Source organism: Dendrobates tinctorius, unplaced genomic scaffold (assembly GCF_039654945.1).
Source record: "Dendrobates tinctorius isolate UK_male_01 unplaced genomic scaffold, ASM3965494v1 ptg000184l, whole genome shotgun sequence".
In the NCBI taxonomy this organism is placed as follows: Eukaryota; Metazoa; Chordata; class Amphibia; order Anura; family Dendrobatidae; genus Dendrobates; species Dendrobates tinctorius.
The window spans coordinates 17,213,845-17,238,831 of record NW_027361851.1 but is presented as its reverse complement, the minus strand read 5'-3'; the positions used below and the strand labels follow the sequence as shown (position 1 = coordinate 17,238,831).

Here is a 24,987-nt window from a genome sequence, read left to right as displayed (position 1 = left end):
CATAACAGTACCTTAATATGAACCCAGTGGGAGGGAGCAAGGGGAGTAGATATCAGTTTATGGAAATCAGTGGGCTGGCCAAAGTGGGCTTGTATGTTAGGAGTTGACCTCTTTCCTGGAATGCAGCTACTGTGCACCCTGTTCTGTGTCTGGGCAGGCTCTTGTGTCCAAACTCCATGGAAATCAGCTGTACACCGTGAAAAATGACACCCCTCTTGGCAGGGGAGTGACAACAAATAGAAAAAAAAAATCAATTGAAAACTTGCTTATTTTAATGCTGTCTAATATTAATGCAGTTCAATAGCTTGAGAATGCCCCTTTAAGTGATAGTGTCATTTTCTTTTCAGTCTTTAGTTAGAGAGCCATTTTCTAGGCGAAGGAAACTACTGAGAGAATCCTTTACTGAACTAGAAGGACAATTCATGTTTGCTACGTATATGGATACTTCAAACACAGATGAAATTTCTGAATTTCTTGATCAGTCTATAAAAGGTAATCAAGTAGTATAAAATGTTTCCTCTGCTACATGTAAATACTTTTAAATAGGAAAGATGTATATCTTTGTACCGTGTTAGGCCTCTTTCACACATCAGGTTTTCGCCGTCAGGCGCGATCCGGCGCTTTTGACAGAAACCGGATCCGGCGAAATGCAATGCCGGATCCGGTTTCCCCCCCATTGACTTGCATTTGCGCCGGATCGCGCCGGATGGCCATGCGTTTCATCCGGTTTTCGCCGGATCCGGCAATGTGTCGCGATCCGGCGTCTGGAAAAAACGTCTACTGTAACGTTTTTTGTCTCCGGCGAAAAAGCCGGACACGCCGGATCCGGCGCGTCCGGCTTTTTCACACAATGAAAGCCTATGAGCGCCGCAATGCGCCGGATCCGGCGAAAGCCGGATCCGGCGGCCGGATCCGTTTTTTTGGTCTGAGAATGCTCAGTAGCTCTGCCCACAAGACATATATAAAAGCAAGACAGTGGGACCCACAGCCACACCCAACATGCCACCCAAGAAAGCAACCAAGCGAAGCAGGAGAAGGCAGGAGACCACTGCAGCACCATCCGCACCACCACCACCCCAAATGGAGCAGCAAATAGAACATGCTGAGGAGGGGAGGCCAGCAGCAGATGAGAGACGGTAATTATCAAATAACCCATTCCTCCAAACTAGGGCTATTGAATATCAAGATATTCATTGGCCCTTTGTTTCTCTTTATTCAACAGCCGCCCAATAGATGCAGCAGCAGCAGCAGCAATGGCAGCAGCTGGAACACCACCCACAGGCATGGAGTGTGGCCACCAGGAAGACAGCACATCATCTTCTGGGAGCCCTCCCTCGCATCGTCAGCGTTTGACGGTAAGTTTTTATTTCCAAAATCCATCTTCTCTGTAATATATGTCTATTCATTGCCTTTTATTTCAAAACAGGAATCACAAGATGAAGAGGAGCTCCCAGAAGAAGAAGGAAGGGTTGGACAGACACCTGGAGTGGGCTCACAATTGGTAAGTTTTTTGCATCAAACGCAGAAACACAACATCACACTACACACAACACATAGAAAACAATGTTCTGCAGACCACACACAGCAAACAAATGCCTACATCCAAAGACATAACATTTTTTGTTTTCTTCTCTAGTCTTCCCAATCTGGTGCTTGGCCAAGAGGTCCTCGCAGTGCCTCCCAGGGTCGTCGGCGACAGCAACGCGGCGGTCACCAGCGTGTAAGTATAAATATTTTTGCTTTGTTTTTTTGCACTTTTTATTTTATTTCTTTTGTGGAGGCTAATTATGTTATTTTTGTCTTTTTCTTTAACAGCCTTCACAGCGTGCTCCCGACTCTGACGGTGAGGATGGAGGGATTGATGTGGACCGCCTCATCGATCTCGTCAGAGAAAGGGAGCCGCTCTGGAATATGGCTGACCGCCGCCACGCTGACCTGATCGTTACCCGACGACTCTGGGAGGAAATCTGTTCGCTCCTTGTGGGCCGCTGGGAGGACCTCGAAGCTCGGGCCCAGATTAAAGAGCGTAAGTATAAACAGTACCGGTTGCTTGATGTAAACCAGTGTTTCCCGAACTCCAGTCCTCGTGGTCCCCACGGATCATGTGTTCAGGATTTCTATTTACTATGGAAATCCTGAAAACATGACCCCTGGGGACCATGAGGACTGGAGTTTGGGAAACACTGATGTTGTATACTAACCACTCCTTTCTCGTTTCAGGGAACAGAATTGTGAATCGGTGGTGGTCTGTGAGAGATCGTTTCAAGAAGGAGTTCAATAAAGAGATGTGGGCCCCGAGTGGATCTGGAGGACGCAGGAGCAAGTACAAGTACGCAGAAGCCCTGTCGTTCCTCCGGGAAACAATGGTCACCAGAAGGTAAATATTACACACCACATGTGAAAAAAAATGTTATATGTAAAAAAATTTTTCAGCCAGGGCCATACCATGTCAGTATTTTAATTGTTTTTTTTTCTCTTTATTCCACAGCACGGTGAGCAGCACTCGGGAGCCGGCACGATTGGACCGTTCTGAGGCGATCCCTGAGGAGACCGGCACCGAGGGACACTTTGACCGCCCCGGTACATCTGCACCTTCCCAGCCTTCCCACACATTCGACCCATCTGTCCCATCCACCAGCACAGGAGCATCGTGGCCGCCTACATTACATGAAGCTGCTGGTGAGGAGATCGCTTTCCCTTTACCCCACCCTTCTGCCCCTGCCACCTCTAGTACACCTGTGGGTACTGGGCGGCAGCGGCAGAGGGGTCAGGAAAAGACTTATGCGCCAGAGTTCTTGCATCTGAATGCATCTTTCCAGAACTGTCTAAAAGTCTTGTCAGAGCAAATCTCCACAGGCTATCAGCAGATCAACTCCAGCATTCTGGAGGTGAAGACACTTCTGCAAACCATGCATTCAGAAGCAAGATCTTCGCCAAACCACACCTTTTTCAGGTCTGTTGTGGAGCGCATGGAAACGCTCTCTCCTGCCCAGCAGATGCATGTAATGCATTCATGCCACGCTGCTCTCCAGCAAGTTACCTCCCAACCTCCTCCTCCTCCCACCACAGTAGTTCCTCCACCTGCACCCCCTCCAGCCACTTTCCATCCTCCCCCTCCTATTACATCTACACCCCCTCTAGCCACTTTCCATCCTCCCCCTCCTATTACATACCATCCACCTCCAGCCACTTTCCATCCTCCCCCTCCTATTACATACCATCTACCTCCCCAGCACCATCCACCTCCCCAGCACCATCCACCTCCCCAGCACCATCCACCTCCCCAGCACCATCCACCTCCCCAGCACCAGCAACCTCCCCAGCACCAGCAACCTCCCCAGCACCAGCAACCTCCCCAGTACCAGCAACCTCCACAGTACCTGCAAACTCCCCAGTACCAGCAACCTCCCCAGTACCAGACATCTCCCCACTTCCAGCAACCTGCCCCGTACCAGACATCTCCCCACTTCCAGCAACCTGCCCCGTACCAGACATCTCCCCACTTCCAGCAACCTGCCCCGTACCAGACATCTCCCCACTTCCAGCAACCTGCCCCGTACCAAACTCCTTCCCCATACAACTTGCCATCAACATCATCTGCTCCTACAGTCCTTGCCCAACCCTCCACTCCACCACCCACCACCTCTTCTGCTTCCCACATGTCCACCCATTCTGTAGTTTTTTCCACACCTTCACCTCTAACTGTTCCTTCCCCACCACGATCCCAGTCCTCTCTCCACACTCCCAGTGTCGAAGTGTCCCGCAGCCCCTACAGCAGTATTTCCACCACACACTACACAGATTTATAATGTGTGTATTTAAATAAAAATGACCAGTTTTATGGTTTCAGTTTTATAGTTTCAAAGTTTTATTAAACAAGTTTATTAAAATTTTAAAAAAGTTTACTAAAAAAAACATTTTTCAATAAAAGTTAAATTATTTTACACTGGTTGTCTGTCATTTCTTTCTGCGGCGAAAAAGGTTAAATACAGGGTATTTAAAAGGTGAAATGGTATTCAAAACTAGGTATATAACTGTGGGTAAATTTTAGCTTTTTGCCACAGTTGTGTTCCTGGTTGTGTTTGAAGCAAAGTATTTCACCTAAAAAGTTGTGTTTATTGTTGGTGATTTCCTAACAATGTACACAACTTTTGTTAAAAGGTGAAATACTTTGCATAAAACACAACCAGGTACACACCTGTGGCCTAAAGCTAAAAATAGAGACCATGACAAGATAGCCAACTTTGGTTGGCAAAGGTATATACTGTTGGTACAGAAGGAACACAAGTTTGGTTAGGGCACAAATCTTTCACACTCTGTCATCCTGCCAGTGTACTCTGCCTTGAGGTGACATAAAGTATAGTGCAAAATTGTCCCTCATTACTGAAACCGTCACAGAACTTCTAGTGGTAATGTCATGGTAATCTTGCAAGGTGGTTTCTTCAGAGGTGTCCTCAATGGAAATGGGTTCCTTGCAGATAACAAAATTGTGGAGTACCACGCACGCTTTGATCACCTCGTCCACAGTTTCTGTCTTGAGGTTGATCGCAGTCAATAGGACCCGCCATTTGGCTGTCAGAATACCAAAGGTACATTCAACCATTCTTCTTGCTCTTGTGAGGCGGTAATTAAAAATGCGTTTTGGTCTTGTCAATCCTCTGCTAGAGTACGGTTTCAAAAGGTGTTCTGACAGCTGGAAGGCTTCATCCCCTACACAGACAAATGGCATAGGTGGACCAGATGTTTGCGGCAGCGGTCTAGGTGGTGGGAACTGGAAGGTGTTTCCATACAGTTTACGCCCCATGGCAGACAGTTTGAAAACTTGAGAGTCATTGGAGCGGCCATAGGCCCCAATATCAACCGCAATAAATTTGTATTCCGCGTCAGCGATGGCCATGAGGACAATTGAAAAATATTTCTTGTAATTGAAATATTCCGATCCCGATCCAGCTGGTTTTACAATGCGGATATGTTTCCCGTCCACAGCGCCCAAGCAGTTTGGAAACTGACATATCTGTTGAAACTTGTCAGCAATTTCAATCCACCTCTCTGTTGTGGGCTCTGGTAAAAACTCTTCAGCTAAGGAGTCCCACAGTGCACGGCATGTGTACTTCACAATTCCAGATATGGTGGAAATCCCGAGTCTGTACTGGAAATGCAGTGACGAAAGGGATTCTCCAGTTGCAAGAAATCTGTGGGGAATTAAAAAACAATAAATTAGTTTTAAATCACAGCATTACATACCAAAACTGACCTATAACACTTGGAGATACAAATTACCACCAACAAGATTGCAGTGAAAGTGTGCTCTGATGCGATCATATCCAATAAATGTGGCTTACCTTAAAGTCACCATCAGACGCTCTGCGGGTGAAACAGAGAAGCGGCAATAGGTGTCCGCTTTTCTTATGAGGTGTGCAATGCGCTCCACCAAGTAATCAAAATTCTCCATTTTCATCCTAACATATCCAAAAAATTTATCCGGGTTTCGTCGAAGGTCCATGCATAGTGTAGAATAGACCCCACGCGTCATTCTCTTGGCTGTGATGGGGTGGATCCACAAACGTCGTCTACGATGCCTGATGCGCTGCTGTCTCGCTCTCTCCTTCTCCAGAACAATCACCCTCAAACGATTTGCCTCCGCTGTAAAATCCACCAAATTCTTCAAAATATTTCCAATGACAACATCCATCTTCGCCAGTAACTTGCTCTTCTCTCCAACGTGCACTTTCTCCTCTACAACCTGTCAAAGAAGGGCTGTAGGAACATGCTATATATAGTTTTCCAGTAGCCAATCCCGTTCGGAAGGCCACAAGGGTCAATTTTAAAAACCGGATCCGGCGTAATCCGTCGAAAAACGGATAGAAAAACGGATGAACCGGATGAGACGGATCCGGTTTTGTCTGTCCAGAAAAAGACGGATCCGCCAGAAAACCGGATCCGTCACATCCGGTTTTACGAAACATTTGCCGGATCCTGCGTTCCGGCACGACGCCGGATCGCGCCTGACGCCGAAAACCTGATGTGTGAAAGTAGCCTTAGCCAGTAGATAGAAAAATATTCAGAATTGAGAGTCCTCAGTGGTTGATACTTTTTAATGGCTAACTGAAAAGATGGTAACACATTGCAAGCTTTCGAGACTACTCAGGTCTCTTCATCAGGCATAGACTAATACAAAATCTGAAGAGTCACATATTTTTCTACTTTTAAATAGCTAATTGTTGGTTCTTCTTTTTGTTCCATGTAGATTCTTGTGAAGGCTTGATGGTAAAAACGCTGGAACAAAATGCAACATATGAAATTGCCAAACGTTCTCATAATTGGTTAAAGGTGGGTTTTGCAACATTTTTTTTACTTTTGTTTTATTTTTAGGTTAAGACTAATGATGAGCTGACCGATCTGTAAGGGAACGACAAAAAGAAAAAATGCCTGACATCATTTCACACACTGAAAACCGAGACATAATAAACGAATAGGTAGTGACCCAACGAAAAATATGATTTTATTTAGCAGTTAGGATAATAAAAACTAACTTTTAATAGAATTATTTAAAATGATAAACCGTGCCAACCAAAAGTACAAGGTGCAAAGACGAACACACATAAAGGTGTATGGTATACAAAAGACTTGCTGTAGTTGTCCTATTACCCTCCAGAATATTACTGGGGTGTGTATTTGTTAAGGGATATCATAGTGTCTGTGTAAAGACCATAAGGCTTGAGCCCCCTGCTTGAGGTGTATGTTGGGTTCTGCCTTCTTGGAGACAATAGATCTATAGACACTAGATGCTCAGCTTTGGTTGCCGTGATTTATCATGTTAAATAAATCTATTAAAAGTTCATTTTTATTCTAACTGTTATATCATATGAAACCTTAGAGGTCATAGGAGCTTCCCCATAATGCTTTGCAGCTATCACACCACATAGTCTAGCCTAGCCAATCAGGGGGGCTATCCGCAGCCATCTGAGGATTCTACAGTCTGAGGCTTGGAGGTACAATGTAAACCTTTCACACATGCAAATAGCTTCATGCGAATAGAGCAACTTTTCTAAGGCTCAGTCTACACTGCATCTGTGCGTACTGGCAGGGTAGATATATCACGGGATCTGTCCACAACCAAATGGTATATGCTTCTTTGCAGTCTCTCTCTGTATAGGAATGTACAGCTCTAGCATAAATTAGGAGACCACCACATCAAATCCGTCATGGCCAGCCCAATCTCCAGACCTGAATCCCATTGAAAACCTTTGGAATGTAATCAAGAGGATGATGGATAGACACAAGCCATCAAACAAGGAAGAACTGCTTACATTTTTGCATCAGAAGCAGTGTAAAAGACTGGTGGCAAACATGCCAAGACGCATGAAAGCTGTGATTAAATATCATGATTATTCCACAAAATTGATTTCTGAACTCTTCCTGAGTTAAAACATTAGTATTTTTGTTTCTAAATGATTATGAACTTGTTTTCTTTGCATTATTTGAGGTCTGAAAGCACTGGAGTTTTTTTTTTGACCATTTCTCCTTTTCAGAAAAAAAAACAAAATTTATTGCTTGGAAATTCGGAGAAATGTCAGAAGTTTGTAAACTAAAAGAACAATTTACATTTTACTTAAAAATATTCTTATAAAGAGAAAAATCAGACAAACTGAACATTTGGAAGTGGTCTCTTAATTTTTTTGTCAGAGCTGTATAGTCTGCTGTGATTTTCATTATGGTCATAGAAGTGTTTGCAGGCTGACCAAGCACGCTTTCAGCCTCATCTAGTGAATGGTTCCCTATGACGATATTGCATTATAAATCTGGAAAAGTTTTCAGATGTATAGTGTGGCTAGGAGCAGAGATGTAGTGTGCACCTCGCCTAACTGAGCTCTTAAATGAATTATCTGGCTTGGATAACCTGTTTCCAAGTATACTATCTGGAATTACAGTAAAGCCACAGTCACACATTCAGTATTTGGTCAGTATTTTACATCAATATTGGTAAGACAAAATCAGGAGTGGGAGAAAATTTCAGAAGTGGTGACGTGTTTCAATTATACATTTTTTTTCTGATTGTTTCATTCCTGATTTTTGCTTAGAAATACTGATGGAAAATACTAAAACTTGTCCTAATGGATCAAATCAAACCAATGAAAGTTGTCCACATTGAAAAACATTCATTAAAGGGTAACTGCAGACTTATGAATCTTATGTGCACCCTCTAGTTGGCCACGCTCACTGTCCAGCCACGTCTCTAGATGGGGTGTGTCTTATGCGTCATTTATGGAGAGTGAGGCCACAGCCACAGGTCGGGAGTATGTATAACGCATACATACACTCCGATCCCAGATCTTAAACTGGCGAATTCCCACATTGCAGTCACAAGGGGTTGGCAATTTCTTGGACAATGTGTGTGCTGGCTCTTCTGGGGTCACTTGGCATTGTTGTACCACAAGAGCTCTGCAGCCAGTCAGTGGTCACTATTGCTTTGCTGCAGTCACTACTTCCACTTGTCCCTCATTCATCAGGGATTTGACTGATGGGCTCACATGGTAGAGCACTCGCACGCAAACCATGGCGGAATGTGCTCCAGTGGAACGGTGCTGGTGCAGGAGGCGACTGTATGTTTCTCTGTATGTTTCTTTTACACAGGCGACTACTTCATTTAAAATTGTTCAGGTAGTGGGCAACACCATTAAAGAGTACACTGATCAGATATTATGCTTTTTTTCTTTTTTTTGGTAATTCTCACTTTTTATTTTAATATTTTATTTTTTAGTTGAAGAAAGATTATTTAGAAGGTTTAGGAGACACCCTGGATTTAGTGGTAATTGGTGGTTATCTGGGAAAAGGAAAGAGAACTGGCATATATGGAGGATTTCTCCTTGCATCATATGATGAAGAAAGTGAGGAATATCAGACCATTTGCAAGGTTTGTCTGAAATGTTGTATACTGATGTCGTCAAATTGAATCCAGTAAATAAAATGTTTTCTATGGATGCATTCACACTTTTGTTAAGATTTCTCTTTTTATAGAATAATAGATACATACAATAGTTCCTATCTACCTGTGTGTGTCTGCACTTTTATAGGGGTCTGTCTCCAGGCCCAGTATTGTCTGATGTTGTATTCCTGCCGCTCTTGAGTGTTCAGGTTTTTTTTATTTTAAACTAGCTTAAGAGCCCAGCGCTGCCCGGGCATAGTAAATAAATAAATATATATATATATATATATGTAAAAAATGTGAAAAAAAGTGGATACTTTACTGATCCTCCAGTGGCAACGTTTCAACGGTGACCCGTCTTTATCAAGCTTGATAAAGACGGGTCACCGTTGAAACGTTGCCACTGGAGGATCAGTAAAGTATCCACTTTTTTTCCCATTTAATTTGAGTGCTGCCCATTTTTTTTACCTTTGTTAATTTGGCTGTTTGGACACTGCTGAATAGGTTTTGCACCAACTATTTAATTTTGGTAGTGCTGCCCTTTTTTTGATATATATATATATATATATATATATATATATATATATATATATATATATATATATATAATATTGTAAGGTAGCCTTGTCATTCAAGGCTGGGGACACTCGCTTGGCAGCCAAATAATCACGTCCGGCACGGGATTTCCATAAAATAATAACAATCCATGCTGTTTATTCAGGCATCATAAACCCACAGCAGCACCATAAAGTTCATATAATCAGCATAGCGTTCATGACAGCTTCCCTCTGTTAAGCCTGTGGTCACACAGGTTATGCAATGTCCAGTACTCAGGCTCTTCAGCCTCACTGATATCTCACCCCGTCATGGTTACCTCATGGCTGCTTCAGCTCACTGCAAACATTCATTCCCTCTCCCTGGGAACTGTCAGACGCCTGCAGCCATTACTCACAGCATTTACATGCTGTCAGGCAGGAAGCCCCATTTCCCAGCTGATCAGCACATAAGCAAGCCTTCATCTTAAGGCCACCCACCTTGAGATACATTACGATCATTCAGCATCCTACTCCTATCAGGACACTGGAAATGCTTATACGCCTGTCCTGGGACACCCACACAGTGCCCCCTAGCGGACACAGTGGTCACTACACCAATATATATATATATATATATATATAATCTCTCTACTATATATATATATATATATATATATATATATATATTTTCTCTCTGAGTGTACAGCCCCGCCCACTCTGCATAGCCACATTCACTATAATATCCCACATCATCCCGTCAGCCAGAGCTACCGGACTACTACCCCTAATATCCCACATCATCCCATCAGCCAGAGCTACCGGACTACTGCCCCTAATATCCCACATCATCCAGTTAGCCAGAGCCTCCGGACAACTACCACCAACTACCATTAATATCCCACATCATCCCGTCACAGCCGACGGCCTACTAACCCTAATATCCAACATCATCCTGTCAGCCAGAGCCACCGGACTACTACCCATAATGTTCCATATCATCCCGTCAGCCAAAGCCATCGGACTATATCCCACATCCTAACTTCCATACTGGGTATCCATTTAAGAGGGGAGATGTGCCTACGGGATGGAGGATGTGTGATGGGGATATGGGCAAGGAGGGGGGATTCATTTCTGTCATGTGCTCTCTGCTCCTTTCTAGGGGCAGACAATGGCTGGGAGCTTATGTTCCCTTGGATATTAGATCTCGCCCACCATGGCAGTGTCTACTAAGGTGTTGTCATGGAGTGAGAAAACTATTGCTCATAGCAACCAATCACAACTCAGCTTCTTTGCTTAGTGATTGGTTGCAAGGAAAACTGTTGCTAATAGCAATCAATCACAGCTCAGCTTTTAAACAGCTCTGGTGAAATGAAAGATGCTTTGTGATTGGTTGGTGATACACACACACACACATACATTCACATTCACACACATTCACACACACACACACACATATATATATATATATATATATATATATATATATATATATATATATAACATGATTCTAGTGATATGTGCTTTTTATTTGACTCGTGTTATGTTTGAACTTGATGTAGTTTTTTCATCCATGAAGCTGTAACTTACAATGTAGCATCACTCTCATTATCATTAAATCATCACTCCAGCGTTTCTATTTTTATTTGACCACTGCAATCAGGGCTGCGTAGTGGGTAAGCCAAATATCCGACTCCTCAATTTCCATGACACCGACTCCAACTCAGAATCCACCAAAATGGGCTCCGACTCCACGACACTGACTCCACAGCCCTGGCTGCAATGGTGCTTAAAATCCACTGTGGCAGTGGTGGGAAAAGTGCAGGATCTCACAATAAGGTCGCAGTCAGACAGCCGTATTATTTGCGCGAGGATTGCTTTGCTCTGACTGACCATTGGCTCTCCTGAACGGAATGTGGCTGCTGCATAGAAATACATACTATCACACTCAGGTCAGGAGAGCCGTTGGCCAGTCTGAGGGTTGCAATCCTTGCACGACTAATATGACCATCTGACTGAGCCCTAACACCCAGGATCTCAGGCTCTGACAGTGAGGGAAGTCTGTGAAGGGTTTTCAGTTTTCACACAGCATGTCGGGCCCACAACCCAGATGTTTGTACTAGACTTTTGCTAGAAAGTTGGGGGGACTGGGTCCTTTCAGTTTTGTGGCTGGATTTCATAGGAGATCGTTCCATGTATGCTATATGCAAATGCAAGTTCCTTTTTAAAGACAAGAAAAGTGTAAAAAAAAAATGGTTAAAGTTAAGAGAAGTTTTGAGTCTCAGAAAATGGTGACACAATCCCCTTTTTTAAACAAAGGTCTGAAAATTCTAGATCCAGTATAAATATATGTAAAAGCAGTAAGTTTGGGGATTGTTTGGCCTGAGTGGCAAGTGAGGCAGACGGGTTATCAGCACTCCCGCTCTGAATCCGGCTATATCCTGAAATACCAGCAATGATTTACCTCCATGGCAAAGTATATAATCCAGATACTCACTGTAGACATCGGGGCCCTGTCCGAGAGGTCGAATATCGGCATGACCTACAGCAAAAGAGGAGATAAGGAGTCAGTGGACTGTGAAGTGGCCACATCCAATATAGCATCGGCGCAAAGCTGGGAAGATTCGCCCACATACCTCTTAAACAAGTACGGAAGACTGCCGCGATGGCGATTATTACGGTTTGGATCTGTACGCAGAGATGGAGCCCCAGGACCAAAGGCACCACGACTAAGATGGATGCCGCCTTCCTCACACAGCATTGGGAAGGTCCAATGCAAATCGATACTGAGAATATTGGGGTGAATACTGCAAATACAGAGTCACGGATGGCTAAACCCACAATTGGGGTTGTATTGACTGCAGTAAATTGGGTAACTCCATTCTGGCCACATTAAGCACACAAATGGGAGACATGAGAAGGACATATCCTGTATTAAGCCAGATTTGCATGGGGTTAATAAATGGGTGAGAGAACTGGAGAGGGGTGAGTCAGCCATACAGTGGAGGAACTTCCACTACTGACTGAGAACTAGGGAAGGTGGTACATAACATCTCCCTACTGATAAATTAAGTTTGTGCCTTTAGTGGGAGTTCCTGAGAAAGCAGAAGGCAGAAATCCTATGGCATATTTTGAAACATGGCTGCCAAAGATCCTGGGAAAAGAAGATCTCAACGTCCTTTACAATAGAAAGGGCACACATGATGCTCACTCAATCCCCTCCACTGGGAACACCCCCAACACCTGTTATGCGACTGCAGCATTTTAAGGACAGGGAACAAACAAAAAATGGGAGGGAACCACCAATAACGAAAGGATCACCTGTTAGATGCCAAAGGTAATGCTTTGTTCTGAGACACTTTGCCAGGGAATGCCGGTAACTTTCTAGCCCACTTCATCCATGTCTCCAACCGGTGAACACTGTGCTACAATGGGGCTGGTATGCTGAAGGAGTGCAGATCTCACTACCACGACTGGAAGAGGCATATGTGGTACAAGAACAAGTGTCCCGGACTAGATGGGACACCTCAGCGACCACGAACCAGCATCTGCAGCCGTTCTGAGGACATGGAGACAGCGGGGCTCCGTGACTCAGAAGCCTCTGTTACATTGATCAAAGTACATCTAGTACCTGACCAGTGTATTTTTCCCAGCAGCCGGATGTAGATCAACGTAGCCGGAGGAGAATCTCAACATTCGGAGGGCCCGACTACATTTAGACTGAGGTCACAGTCATGGAATGGTATATGTAGGAATAGTGCGGCTCCTACCAGTAGATGTGGTGTTGGGAAACAACCTAGGAGCAGGTTTGGTGTGCCACTGGGCCAATGTCGTAACCCAAGCCAAGGATCGGTTCACACTGTGTCTGCTGAGAGGAAACAGAGAAATCTCAACATGCCAATTACTCCCCTGACAGTGCTGAGTAATGCCCAAAATGTGATGACTGTTGCTATGAAGGAATGTGACCTGGGGGAGGTAAATGACATCAGGGAGGGGGCCCAGGGACTTAGGGACACTGGGTATACCATCACCCTGGTCAGCCCAAATACTGTCCTGACAGAACATTATTTATCAAGCCACAAAATGACCATCCCCATAGCTAGGGGTCAGCACTCTGGGATTGGACGCAATGGATACAAGTTCAGTTCTCATCGGGTATGTATGGAGTTTCCCAGGTCCATCCGCAGATAAGGGGGAGGATATGGAGGACCCCATGGGAGAAACAGACCCCTGTCCCAACTAACTAAATACGGAGTCCTTGTCTCAGGGCTTCTCCCATCGGGGAGTTGTCAGGATATGAGAAAAACTAGAGATGTCTACTATGCTGATGTACAGTACACCAGGGTGGAATTGGGTCTGTGGAGTTTATTCGCAAGGACGACATGGAATATGCCTTGAGAAAATTGGATGATACAAAAAGGTGAAACTTCTTACATTCGTTTCTGTACTGAAAACAGTAGGGGAGGAATGTGAAGATATGGCTGCTTACTAAACACTGTAGGACAAATGGATGCAGAATGGAGTCCATACCTCTATGAGATAGACTTTTTCCAGCACGGAGCACCGGTTGCATCGATATTATTGTATTTTATTAGATATTTTCTTGCTGTGTTTTATTAGTTATTTGCTTACTCATCAGTTCATCCTCAGGAATCAATGTTTCCATTCATTGACAGTAAGCAGAGGAAGATGAGCAGGCTAGATCTTATGTATAGCTATGGGTAAAGTCCCCTTTACATTTGGCGATGCACCAGCGATCCCGACCAGCGATATGACACGGTCAGGATCGCTGGTGCATCGCTAAATGATCGCTAGTGAGCTTCCACACAGGAAGATCTCACAGCGATGCAGCAGCGATACAGCGGACGATACTTACCTTTCAGACGCGGCAATCCTGACGTCCTCCGCCCCCGTCCACACGTCGCTCGTCGGTGCCACAGGAAGCACCGACGAGAAATGGAGCTGCGCGATCAGCGATGGACAGCGGGGGAGCCGGTCGGAGGTAAGTATCACACATAGCGATATCGCTGCTGCGTCACCAAATCGGTGATGCTTTAGCGATATTGTTAGCGATATCGCTATGTGTAAAACCCTTAAATGTAAGGCAATCATCCTATCAATCCCCTTTGTATCTCAAGATCTCACACCATTGTACTTGCACTCCTAGGCCCATTGTGTGGATGGGGATAGTAGACCTAAGGGCGCTGTCACCACATGGGGTCTCACATACAGCCCCATGTGATGGAATATGCTTTGTTCTGGGAGCTAAAGAAAATTGTTTAAGGGGGAGGGAGAAAAAGGCACATGGGTTGAATCAGGCAGTTGTTGGAGGGACTTCGAAGGGAAAGGAACGAAGCTGAGATGGATGGGTGATCTATGGAGTTTTGGAGATTGATTGATATCTATCATCTGGAGGAACCTAGGCCATGGACTGCACACTATACCGGCTGGACATACCAAAAGTTGTGGGCCAACCAAAAGTTGGGAGACAAGGGGTATCGCCTGGTACGGGGCCAGTGGAACTACCGATCTCAAACTGGGAACTTGTGGACTGAGGACATTGTATGTTGGACATCTACATGGATTTGTTGTACAACCATGGATGTATGAAATAAAAATAGTTGCATCGTTAACCTGCCTAGGTGATTTTTATAACCTACAACCTCAGATCTTCACACTAGGATTAGAGCATTGTTTGTAGGTAGCGGAGCCCAAATATTACCAGAAATCGTGATACCTGTATACAAAGCAGAGCCTGAGAATGACTATATGGCCCTATAGGCTGGTGGAACCTGTGGTAGAGGTGTCGGAGAAGGAAGAGAACAGGTCAAAAGTTGCCCAACGTGGGGCTTAGCAATTATTAGTGTAGTGACCCAGTGTCTCAGTTCCTTTAAGCAATACTGAATTGTGAGTAGCTTCTGTACACTACTGCTCACTCTCTAACTGGCCCTCTACATTATTTGTGAGCTGTAATTCTCCATTTCTAGTCACCTTCATTTTAGAGGCAATGCATTTCTCATTTGCTGTGTTCTGTTGCCATCTAATGGTAAAAGTGTACAATGACTTAATTATTGTTTTGTAAGGATCTGAGATGTGAATTCAGTCTCCTATTGGCCACTTCCTAGTCACATGGTCAATAGGAGGAGCTGTTTTTCCTGGCAAGTCTAGAATGTTCGTTAGTCTGAGGGTTGCCTTCAGGGAGAGCAGAACACACGTGGAGGAGGTTTTTACCTCAAGATCTCCTGCAGGCTCAAAATCCTAAGTTCCCTCTAACCTGTACAGACATCATTCTATTTCTAACAGGATTCACCACATGTAAAGAACTGCTGACAGTATTCACCACATTTAAAGTACTGTTGACAGGATTCACAACATCTAAAGAATTGCTGACAGGATTCACCACATCTAAAGTTTTTATGACAGGATTTACCACAGTTTCTACATTCACCTGTAAGTACTTGTGCACGTGCCGTGACACACTGTGGAGATAACCCCAAGTACAGGTCTGTAACCTCTAATTGCTGCGTCTACCTCCCTCTGTAAAATACCAAAAGATACTGTCCAATGCTCTTAAAGCTCCAGACCCCAATCACATCTCAGCATCTAAGTGTGAACTGTAATTGCCGTGGACTACCCATGAGGGACTGTTCCTTATTTGTTCCAAGTTATGATTCCCGTTCCTGCTGAAGTAAAAGCAACTGTAACTCCCGAGACCGGTGTGTGTCATAGTACCTTCTGCTGCGGACACCATGTGGGGGTGGATAGCAGGGAACGTTCGGCCTGGTCATTACATTGTGTTCCTGAGAAAGCAGAAATCCTATGGCATATTTTGAAGCATGGCTGCCAAAGAACCTGGGAAAAGAGGTTCTCACTGTTCTTTAAAATAGAAAGGCCACACAGGATGCTCACTCAATCCCTTCCACAGGGAATACCCCCAAGACCTGTTATGCAACTGCTGTATTTTAAGAACAGGAACTCTATTCTCCAGAGGGCCAGGGACCTCAGAGACATCACCGTAGATGGCCATAGGATCTCTATCTTCCCTGGTTTCTCAATGGAAGTAAAGAAAAAAGAGCACAATTTAAAGATACTGAGGAATCTGCAAGTAAAATACTCGATGATGTTTCCTGCCAAAGTACAGGTGACTGCTAATGGAAATATACACATTTATACATCCCAATACTGCACTAATATAGCTGGATACCAACAAGGCGGCCGTACGCTGGGGGGACACTTGAATTTCATGTCTTTTCTACTGATGTACGGCACACAATTGTTAATGTACTGGTATATGTACCTTTGTTGTCCTAAACTGGACATGAAGCAGAAAGCATCTCTAAACACCCTCGTTCAATAAGTTGCGAGACAGGTTGATCTCTGCCTCATGTGGGCTATGGTCATTAGCTAGCCCTATTTCTCTCCATTTGAGTGAAATATCAAGATTGTTATGTTGAAGAGCTGTAGGAGAGATCAGCGCAAATAGGGTCTTATCCGACAATACAGTAAATTATTATGCTCAAATTAAACTCACCTGCTTTATCCATTTAAAAGGGCATATAATATGAAGAAGACAGCTGCAGCAGATCCACGGGTCAGCAAGTGACCGTCAAAAGTGTATGGAGTTGGTGGATAGATTCCGCGCTACTGATAAAGTTGAGACGTATATCCCAGTGATGTAAAATAAGGAGGTGGTTTATTTCAACGCGTTTCGAAGTATATGGTAAAGTAAATCACCTCCTTATTTTACATCACTGGGATATACGTCTCAGATTCCACGCTATTGACAGTTACCTACCAACTCCCTACACTTTTGAAGACTTATGTTGGCTCTTGATTGTTTTTTATATTGCTCTTTCTCTCTCCCCACCCCCTTTTAATTTGTCTATGGATCACTTTACTTCCTAAATTCAATATCCGTTAAATATGTTATTGTATATTCCCGTTCATTAAGGATACGACCTCATAGTATATACACAAGAATACTACAGTACTATGGCACATAGTTGCATGCAGTGTTCGAGGGATGGAGGTACTTGAAGCTGTTCCATCCAGTTATTCTCTGCATCTCTGAAACACACATGGTAAAGGATGAGGTTTGCTTAATTCATAGAAGAGAAATTGCTTATAAGTATCACCCAGTGTACTCAACACATTCTAGGAGAGTGAGTGTTCTAATGTTCCACTTTTCTTGCATTAAGTCCAAGGTAGATCCAGATGGTAAATATATCTTCATTCTTTGTACTATCCATAACATAAAATTAATTGTGGTTGCAATATATATAACTCCGCCCTATTTGTAGTAATGGTAACCGCATAAAAGAATACTTGCTTTTATTGGCACTTTTCCTGATGTCCCAAACCTTATGGTTGGAAACTTTAAGGGTATGTTTCCACGTGGCGTATATGCAGCCTCTAGGACGCAGCTGCGCCCAAAGTGCTGCCTGCTTTTGTACGTGCGGCGATTCCGCATGTGTTCATTGAACACATGCGTAATCACCGCAACCTATACATAGACTGTGATATTTATCTTGTTGAGGCTGAGTGTTTCCGCAAAATAAATAACCTGACGCAGTCTATAAAGACGCGCCGCATGTGCGTATACGCAGGTCTGCCACCTGCGTCTTTGAACGCATAGTGAAGATGGAATTTCATAGAATCCCCTCCGCTATGCTGTAACATTTGGACGCTGCAGCTGTACGCACTGTCCAATCCGCAGCATTTCCTGACCGTGGAAGCATACCCTAATAGATACTTGCATCCTCATTGGGATAATCTTCAATCTGGTACAGTTCCCAAGAGTGCACAGCATACCTTCCTTGCTAAACTGATTGAGGAAATAGGATACATTGATTTATGTTGTATAAAAAATGAGTTTTACAATTTTCATTCTACTCAAGTTCCGATCACTCCTTACCTAGTATTGATTGTGTTACCATATATAGACTCAAACACTTCCAGGGGTGTGTCAGATCATTCGCTTCTCCGTATTCACCTTTCATTAGGTAGTCCGGATCAACTTTTTAGAATTCCCTGGTGCCTAAACCTCTTCTAGATCCAACTAATAGGGGGTCCTCGCCATACGAATATACTGGAATATTTTAATATAAATGAGGATACAGCCCCCATCCATGCCATGAAGGTGTTTGTTCGTGGACTATATATTGGACGAAATCTGCACTAGGAAAACGAAGACTAGTGAAATCATTAATAACTTGATACAGGGCTTTGCTGAAGCAGAAAGTGAACTGGTCCCAAACCCTACTGAAAAGTTAAAGGTTGCCTTTGAGAGGGCACTGACTGCAATAAGAGCATCTGATATCTCTAGCATCCAATAAACTTTTTTTGTATTAAAGGGAATCTGTCACCCCTTTTTTTGAATATGAGCTGCCGGCACTGACATCAGGGGCTTATCTACAGCGTTCTGTAATGCTGTACATAAGCCCCCGATGTAACCTGAAAGATAAGAAAAAAGAGTTAGATTATACTCACTCCGGCGTCCGGTCCGATGGGTGTCGCCGTCCGGTCCGGCGCCTCCCATCCTGCAGCGATGCCATCCTCTTCATTCTTTTCAGTCGTTGCTCCTGCGCAGGTGCACTGCTCTGCCCTGTTGAGAGCAGAGCAGTGTCCTGCAGTGCGCAGGCGCCGGGAGAGGTCCGGTGCCTGTGCACTGCAGTATTCTGCTCTGCCCTCAACAGGGCAGTGCAGTGTGCCTGCGCCGGAGCAGCGACGGGCAGGAATGAAGAGTACCTCATTGCTGCAAGATGGGAGGCACTGCACTGCGACTCCCACTGGACCCGGAACGCCCCTGGTGAGTGTAATCTAAATAATTTTTTCTTATCTTTCAGGGTACATCGGGGGCTTATCTACAGCATTACCGAATGCTGTAGATAAGCCCCTGATGTCGATGCTGGCCACTCATATTCGAAAAAAGGGGTGACAGATTCCCTTTAAACAGAGTTTCTTCACAGACGGTGAGAGTGTGGGGCAACTCTTGGCTACAATTGTCAGGGCTCAGGCACCTTACAAATTGTTAATTTGACTTTGGATAGTAGGGAGGTGGTTAAAGAATATGATGTCAAATTGTTTGCTATGGTACAGGCTAGGAGTTTGTCCCTGTTTAAAGCATCAGTAGTGTGTGAAGAACAAACGACATTTATCCCACATAAATCTACTTTCATAAATATTAGATGTCTGTTTCTTGGTCTTCAGCTTTGCTTGGGAAGGGAGGGCAATTCTGTCCCTGGATGCTGCCAAGGCCTTTGATATCGTGGAATGCAACTATTTATGGGCTGTTCTGGACAAAATGGAATTTGGATCTAGATTCATAAGTTGGGTTAAATTATTGTATGTTTCTCTAAGAGCAAGAATTTGAGTTAATGGGATGCATTTCTGAGCCTTTTAATCTTTGTATAGATGCCTGGCAGGGGTGCCCTGTGTCCCTGTTACTGTTTGTAATCGCTATAGAGCCATTGGCGGCCATGGTTGAATCCCCAGGGGAAATTGGTGGATTTGGATGTGAACATTTTGAACAGCGTATCCCTGTACGCTGATGACCACCTTCCATATTTAGAAGAGGTTAAACCTCTAGAATTTCGGTGATTAATATTATTGAGGAATATCGAAAGTGGTCTGAGCTCCTGATAAATTGTTCAAAGACAGCTCTGATGCCAGTGGATCCTTTCCCACCGGAGTTTATAACTCTACACTTACAGATACCAGTGGTAGATAAGTTTAAATATCTGGCGATAAATATTAGATCAATGAAATACTAATCCCTTAATTTAGACGCCCTGATTAAAATGATGTTGATGCCACAGTTTCTGTACCTCTTAAATAATGCTCCGATCTGGATGCATAGGCAATTTTTCAATAAGATTAATACTTTATTCAGAGCACTTATTTGGAAGAAACAAGATGTGAGGATTAGATTAGAGAAAATTCAGAGGGAAAAGGGGGATGGGGTCTTGGCAATTCCAAATTCTTGGGTGTATTATATTTCATCAGAAATGTAAGGGTCCCGTTTCACATAAGCGACACACCAGAGATCCCAACAACGATACGACCTGGTAGGGATCCCTGGTGCGTCACTACATGGTCGGTAGTAAGCTGCCAAACAGGCAGATCTCTTCGACGACGCACCAGTGATCCCGACAACAATACGACCTGGTAAGCATCGCTGGTGCGTTGTCACACAGCAGCTATTCTGAATGATTCCAGCCTGTGTCCCTGAGTTCTGCGTCGCCAATGAGGTCGATCATCGGCGTCAAACAAAGCGATGCACGCTGACCTGCGGGATGCCGATGATGAAAAAATGGCCCAGGACATTCGAGCACAATCAGCGACATCCAGCGGGGGGGCGATCGCCGCTATGTGTCACATGTAGCGATATCGCTGACTAGATCGCTGTTGCGTCACAAAATCGTTGACGCATCAGCGATCTCGCTATGTGAGACGGGGCCTTAACACTTGACAGAAGAGGCATAAGATATGGGGAGATAATTGGTGAAAGAGGGCACAAGATTCACAAACCCAGTGGGATCTCTGAATGTAGGAAGTCTACAAATCAACAGAATGAAGCAAATAACAATTGCTATGATTTTCAAGGTATGGGATAGAGGGTAAAAAATTATTGGGCATATCAGGATATACAGAATATTATCCTCTTTGACATAACTCGGGTTTAGTGGAGATACAGAAGCCTACGGGCTTCAAAACATGGGAGGATAAAGGAATTAAGTCTGATAGCTGTTATTTCAATATAAAATATTTAAAAGTTTTGATCAAATTCAAACTGCAATTGGAATCTCGGTAAAGCTTTTTACCAATAATTACAATTGAGACATGCTTTTGGAAATCAAACAAATTTGGTCAGTATTAAATTTGAGCAAAATTGTCTCACTTATCTGCTTAAGTCTGAATCTTCCAGAGGTATCTTGATGTTATATAGGAAACATCTATCACCATACTTGGATAAATTTTCTCTACAAGTTAGGTCCAAGTGTGAGAAAGATTTAGGCCCCCTAGCAGAGAACCAATGGGTGGATGTTCTGGAACAAACTTCTAGGCTGGCTGTGTCTGTGGGACAGAGGCTATCCCATTTTTTTTTCTTTTACATAGATTCTATAGAACGCCTAGACTGTTGTACAATATTGGGGTTAGACAGGAGGCGGTGTGTCCGAAATGTGGGCATGAAGATGCACATCTTATGCATATGACATAGGAGTTTGGGAACATTGAAAATTATTGGAAAGGATATATTGGACCTTGTGAAGCAGGTTTGTGGCATCCAAATACAACCAAATCCGTTAACGTGTGCCTTGGGTCTGCAGGAAGAGGGGACTTATTCAGATTCTCCATTAAGCCTGGGTATTTCACTTATAATATATCAAGCTATGAAATTATTAGCCTCTTACTGACTGGATCCTGATGTCCCAATTATCCGAGAGCTCAGTAATAACATGAATAACAATACGAGGAGTGTATCTGAAGAGAAACGCATTACATAAGTTTTATAAGATTTGGAAATAATGGATTAATGTGCCAGGTCTTCCGACACCAGTATTACTTCTGGATAGTGCGATGGAACGGCTCTCACTCATCATAATGGAATTTAATTGAATGTAATTCATTCTGATTTAATTTTCTTAGACCTCGGGTGATACTGACTGCTCATTCTTATCCCTCGGATGCTCTCAGAATTCTTAAGACCTGATAATTGTTAGAAATCCCCTGGAAAATTGCTGTAATGGCATAACTTTTTATTAATAAGTTATGATGATATATGTAAAAGGCAGGGATATATTTTGTTTTTCATTCACCTTTTTTGTTCTTGTAAATGTTTGTGTTGTAAATTATAAAAAAGCTTGTTCAATAAAAATGAACCTGTTTAAAAAAAAAAACCCAAAAAAAACCGTAAGATTGGTGTTGCTGTAGTTATACTGTCCTGCAACATTCTGTCACTAGTCATATTAAATGCACTTTAAAAGGCATGAAAAAAAAAAAATACAATGGAGGAGTTGGGCCTTTTTCCCAATTTCACTCCACTTTAGTTCTGTTTTCCAGTACTTTTATATGGTAAAGTGAATAGTGTAATTCAAAATTGCAACTGTCCCTGCAAAAGATAACGTCCTCATACGAGACTGCTTAACCGAAAAATACAAACGTCATGGCTCTTAGTAAAGGAGAGAAGAGAGAATCGAAAGTACAAGAATGACAATTTACTCCAATGGGAAGGGGTTAGACACATCATGCAGACACACCAGCAGTCAGAATTTGGCTGGTGGAGGCACCTACCTATTACACACAGCTTACGGGCGGCACGGTGGCCCAGTGGTTAGCGCTGCAGCCTTGCAGCGCTGGGGTCCTGGATTCGAATCCCACCAAGGACAACATCTGCAAGGAGTTTGTATGTTCTCCCTGTGTTTGCGTGGGTTTCCTCCGGGTACTCCGGTTTCCTCCCACATTCTAAAGACATACTGATAGGGAATTTAGATTGTGAGCCCCATCGGGGACAGTGATGATAATGTGTGCAAAACTGTAAAGCGCTGCGGAATATGTTAGCGCTATATAAAAATAAAGATTATTATTATTATTATTATTTTGACCAGCCTTCCCTCACCGGCTCAGCTTTTGAAAAGCTGCATGTAAACAGATTTTAATTTCTGTTGGGTATGTGGCCATCTAGAGAAGATGCCAATCTCCAGACTGGAATGAATTTTGTGTGATGGATAGTAGCACAGTCTGTTTTCTGAACAATTACTATTAACTAAGCAGTATGGACTGTAGTGCCTGCACATATAGGTAAGAACCTAGTGCTCCCCATCTCCAGTCCTCAAGAGCCACCATTTTCAGGACTATTTCAGTATTGCACATTTGATGGAATTAACACCGGTGCTACAGTAATGTAATCTGTTGGACTGGAGATTTGGGAACACTTGGTGGAACCTATAGCAGAAAAGCAAATGAACATACTTTTTTATCTGTAAATAGGACTTTGGCACTTCGAGGGCCTTTCCGTTTTCTAGCTATGATATCCTCTTATCAGGTGTTATTGATTCACTTAGCTGTAGCCTAGGTCTTCACTCCATCCAGTCCCTGAAAGGTATAGAAAGAACAGATAGCACACACAAATTTGTACGCATTTTTTAGCTACATGTAAAACTTTTTTTTTTCCAGATTGGAACAGGCTTTACAGATGAAGACTTGGAAAAGCATCACTGTTTTCTAAAGGTAACTTTCAGTGTGGTCTGATAATAGACCATTTTGTATGCATAATCATCCTATATGCAAAGTGTCTCTTCAGAGAGAAAGAGGACTTGAACTCTAGCGCCACCTATTGGATGTAACAATCTTATCCCCTTTACCCCCAAGGGTGGTTTGCACGTTAACTCTCGGGCCAATTTTTACAATTCTGACCACTGTCCCTTTATGAGGTAATAACTCTGGAACGCTTCCATGGATCCCGGTGATTCTGACATTTTCTTGTGGCATATTGTACTTTATGATAGTGGTAAAATTTCTTTGGTATGACTTGCGTTTACTAGTGGGAAAAAAAAAACAGAAATTTGACGAAAATTTAGCAATTTTCCAACTTTGAATTTTAATGCCCTTAAATCACAGATATGTCACACAAAATACTTAATAATTAACATTTCACACATGTTTACTTTACATCAGCACAATTTTGGAACCAAAATTTTTTTTTGTTAGGAAGTTATAAGGGTTAAAAGGTAAACAGTGATTTCTCATTTTTTTTTTAGGGACCACATCACATTTGAATTCACTTTGAGGGGTCTATATGATAGAAAATTCCCAAAAGTGACACCATTCTAAAAACTACACCCCTGAAGGTGCTCAAAACTAGATTCAAGAAGTTTATTAACCCTTCAGGTGCTTCACAGGAATTTTTGGAATGTTTTAAAAAAAAAAAAAATGAACATTTAACTTTCTCCTTCGTCTCATTGGGGGACACAGAGACTGTGGGTGTGTGCTACTGCCGTCTGGAGGCTGACACTAAGTATACAAAAAACAAGTTAGCTCCTCCTCCGCCGCATACACCCTCGCCCCGATAGCGGGCGGAAACCAGTTTTTTGCTTAGTGTCTGATGGAGGCACACGCAGTCTGGATCTCTCCAGACTGTTTTTTTTTTTTTTTTTTTTTTATATTTTCTCGTTGTGAAGAGGAGACAGGGGCGACGGACCCTATTGAAAGGGTCCGATCTCCCCAAAACATCAACGGACGAGCACGCGCGAGTATCGCCTCCGCGTATCCTTTCTGCACCGAGGGACATCTCTGGGACTTTTCCCCAGACATCTATTTTTCTTTTTTCTTTTTTAAGAAGATATGACAGGGGCAACGCATCCTATTGAAAGGATCCGATTTCCCCAAACCAGCAACAGGCGACCACGTGCGAGTGTCCCTCCACTTTTCCTCTCCCGCGACGTGGGACATTATGCCAGACTTAGCCCTGTCCACCCCTAGGTAGTGAAACCATGGGCTTGCACAGAGGCACAAGACTAGTCTGTGCGC

At 43.5% G+C, this 24,987-nt stretch overlaps 1 protein-coding gene across 6 annotated transcripts in view; it reads left to right on the top strand.

Moving 5' to 3' along the window:
* The window catches only part of LIG1 (DNA ligase 1), a 314,922-nt gene that overhangs the window by 247,682 nt on the left and 42,253 nt on the right, over positions 1 to 24,987 (top strand). For 5 of the 6 annotated variants that reach the window (XM_073552127.1, XM_073552126.1, XM_073552124.1 and 2 more), the window contains 4 exons: positions 348 to 492; positions 6,248 to 6,330; positions 8,762 to 8,914; positions 23,635 to 23,688. In XM_073552127.1, coding sequence (XP_073408228.1) covers positions 348 to 492; positions 6,248 to 6,330; positions 8,762 to 8,914; positions 23,635 to 23,688 — 435 coding nt within the window. The remainder of the gene's footprint in view (positions 1 to 347; positions 493 to 6,247; positions 6,331 to 8,761; positions 8,915 to 23,634; positions 23,689 to 24,987) is intronic. The other variant, XM_073552125.1, reaches the window with a different exon arrangement.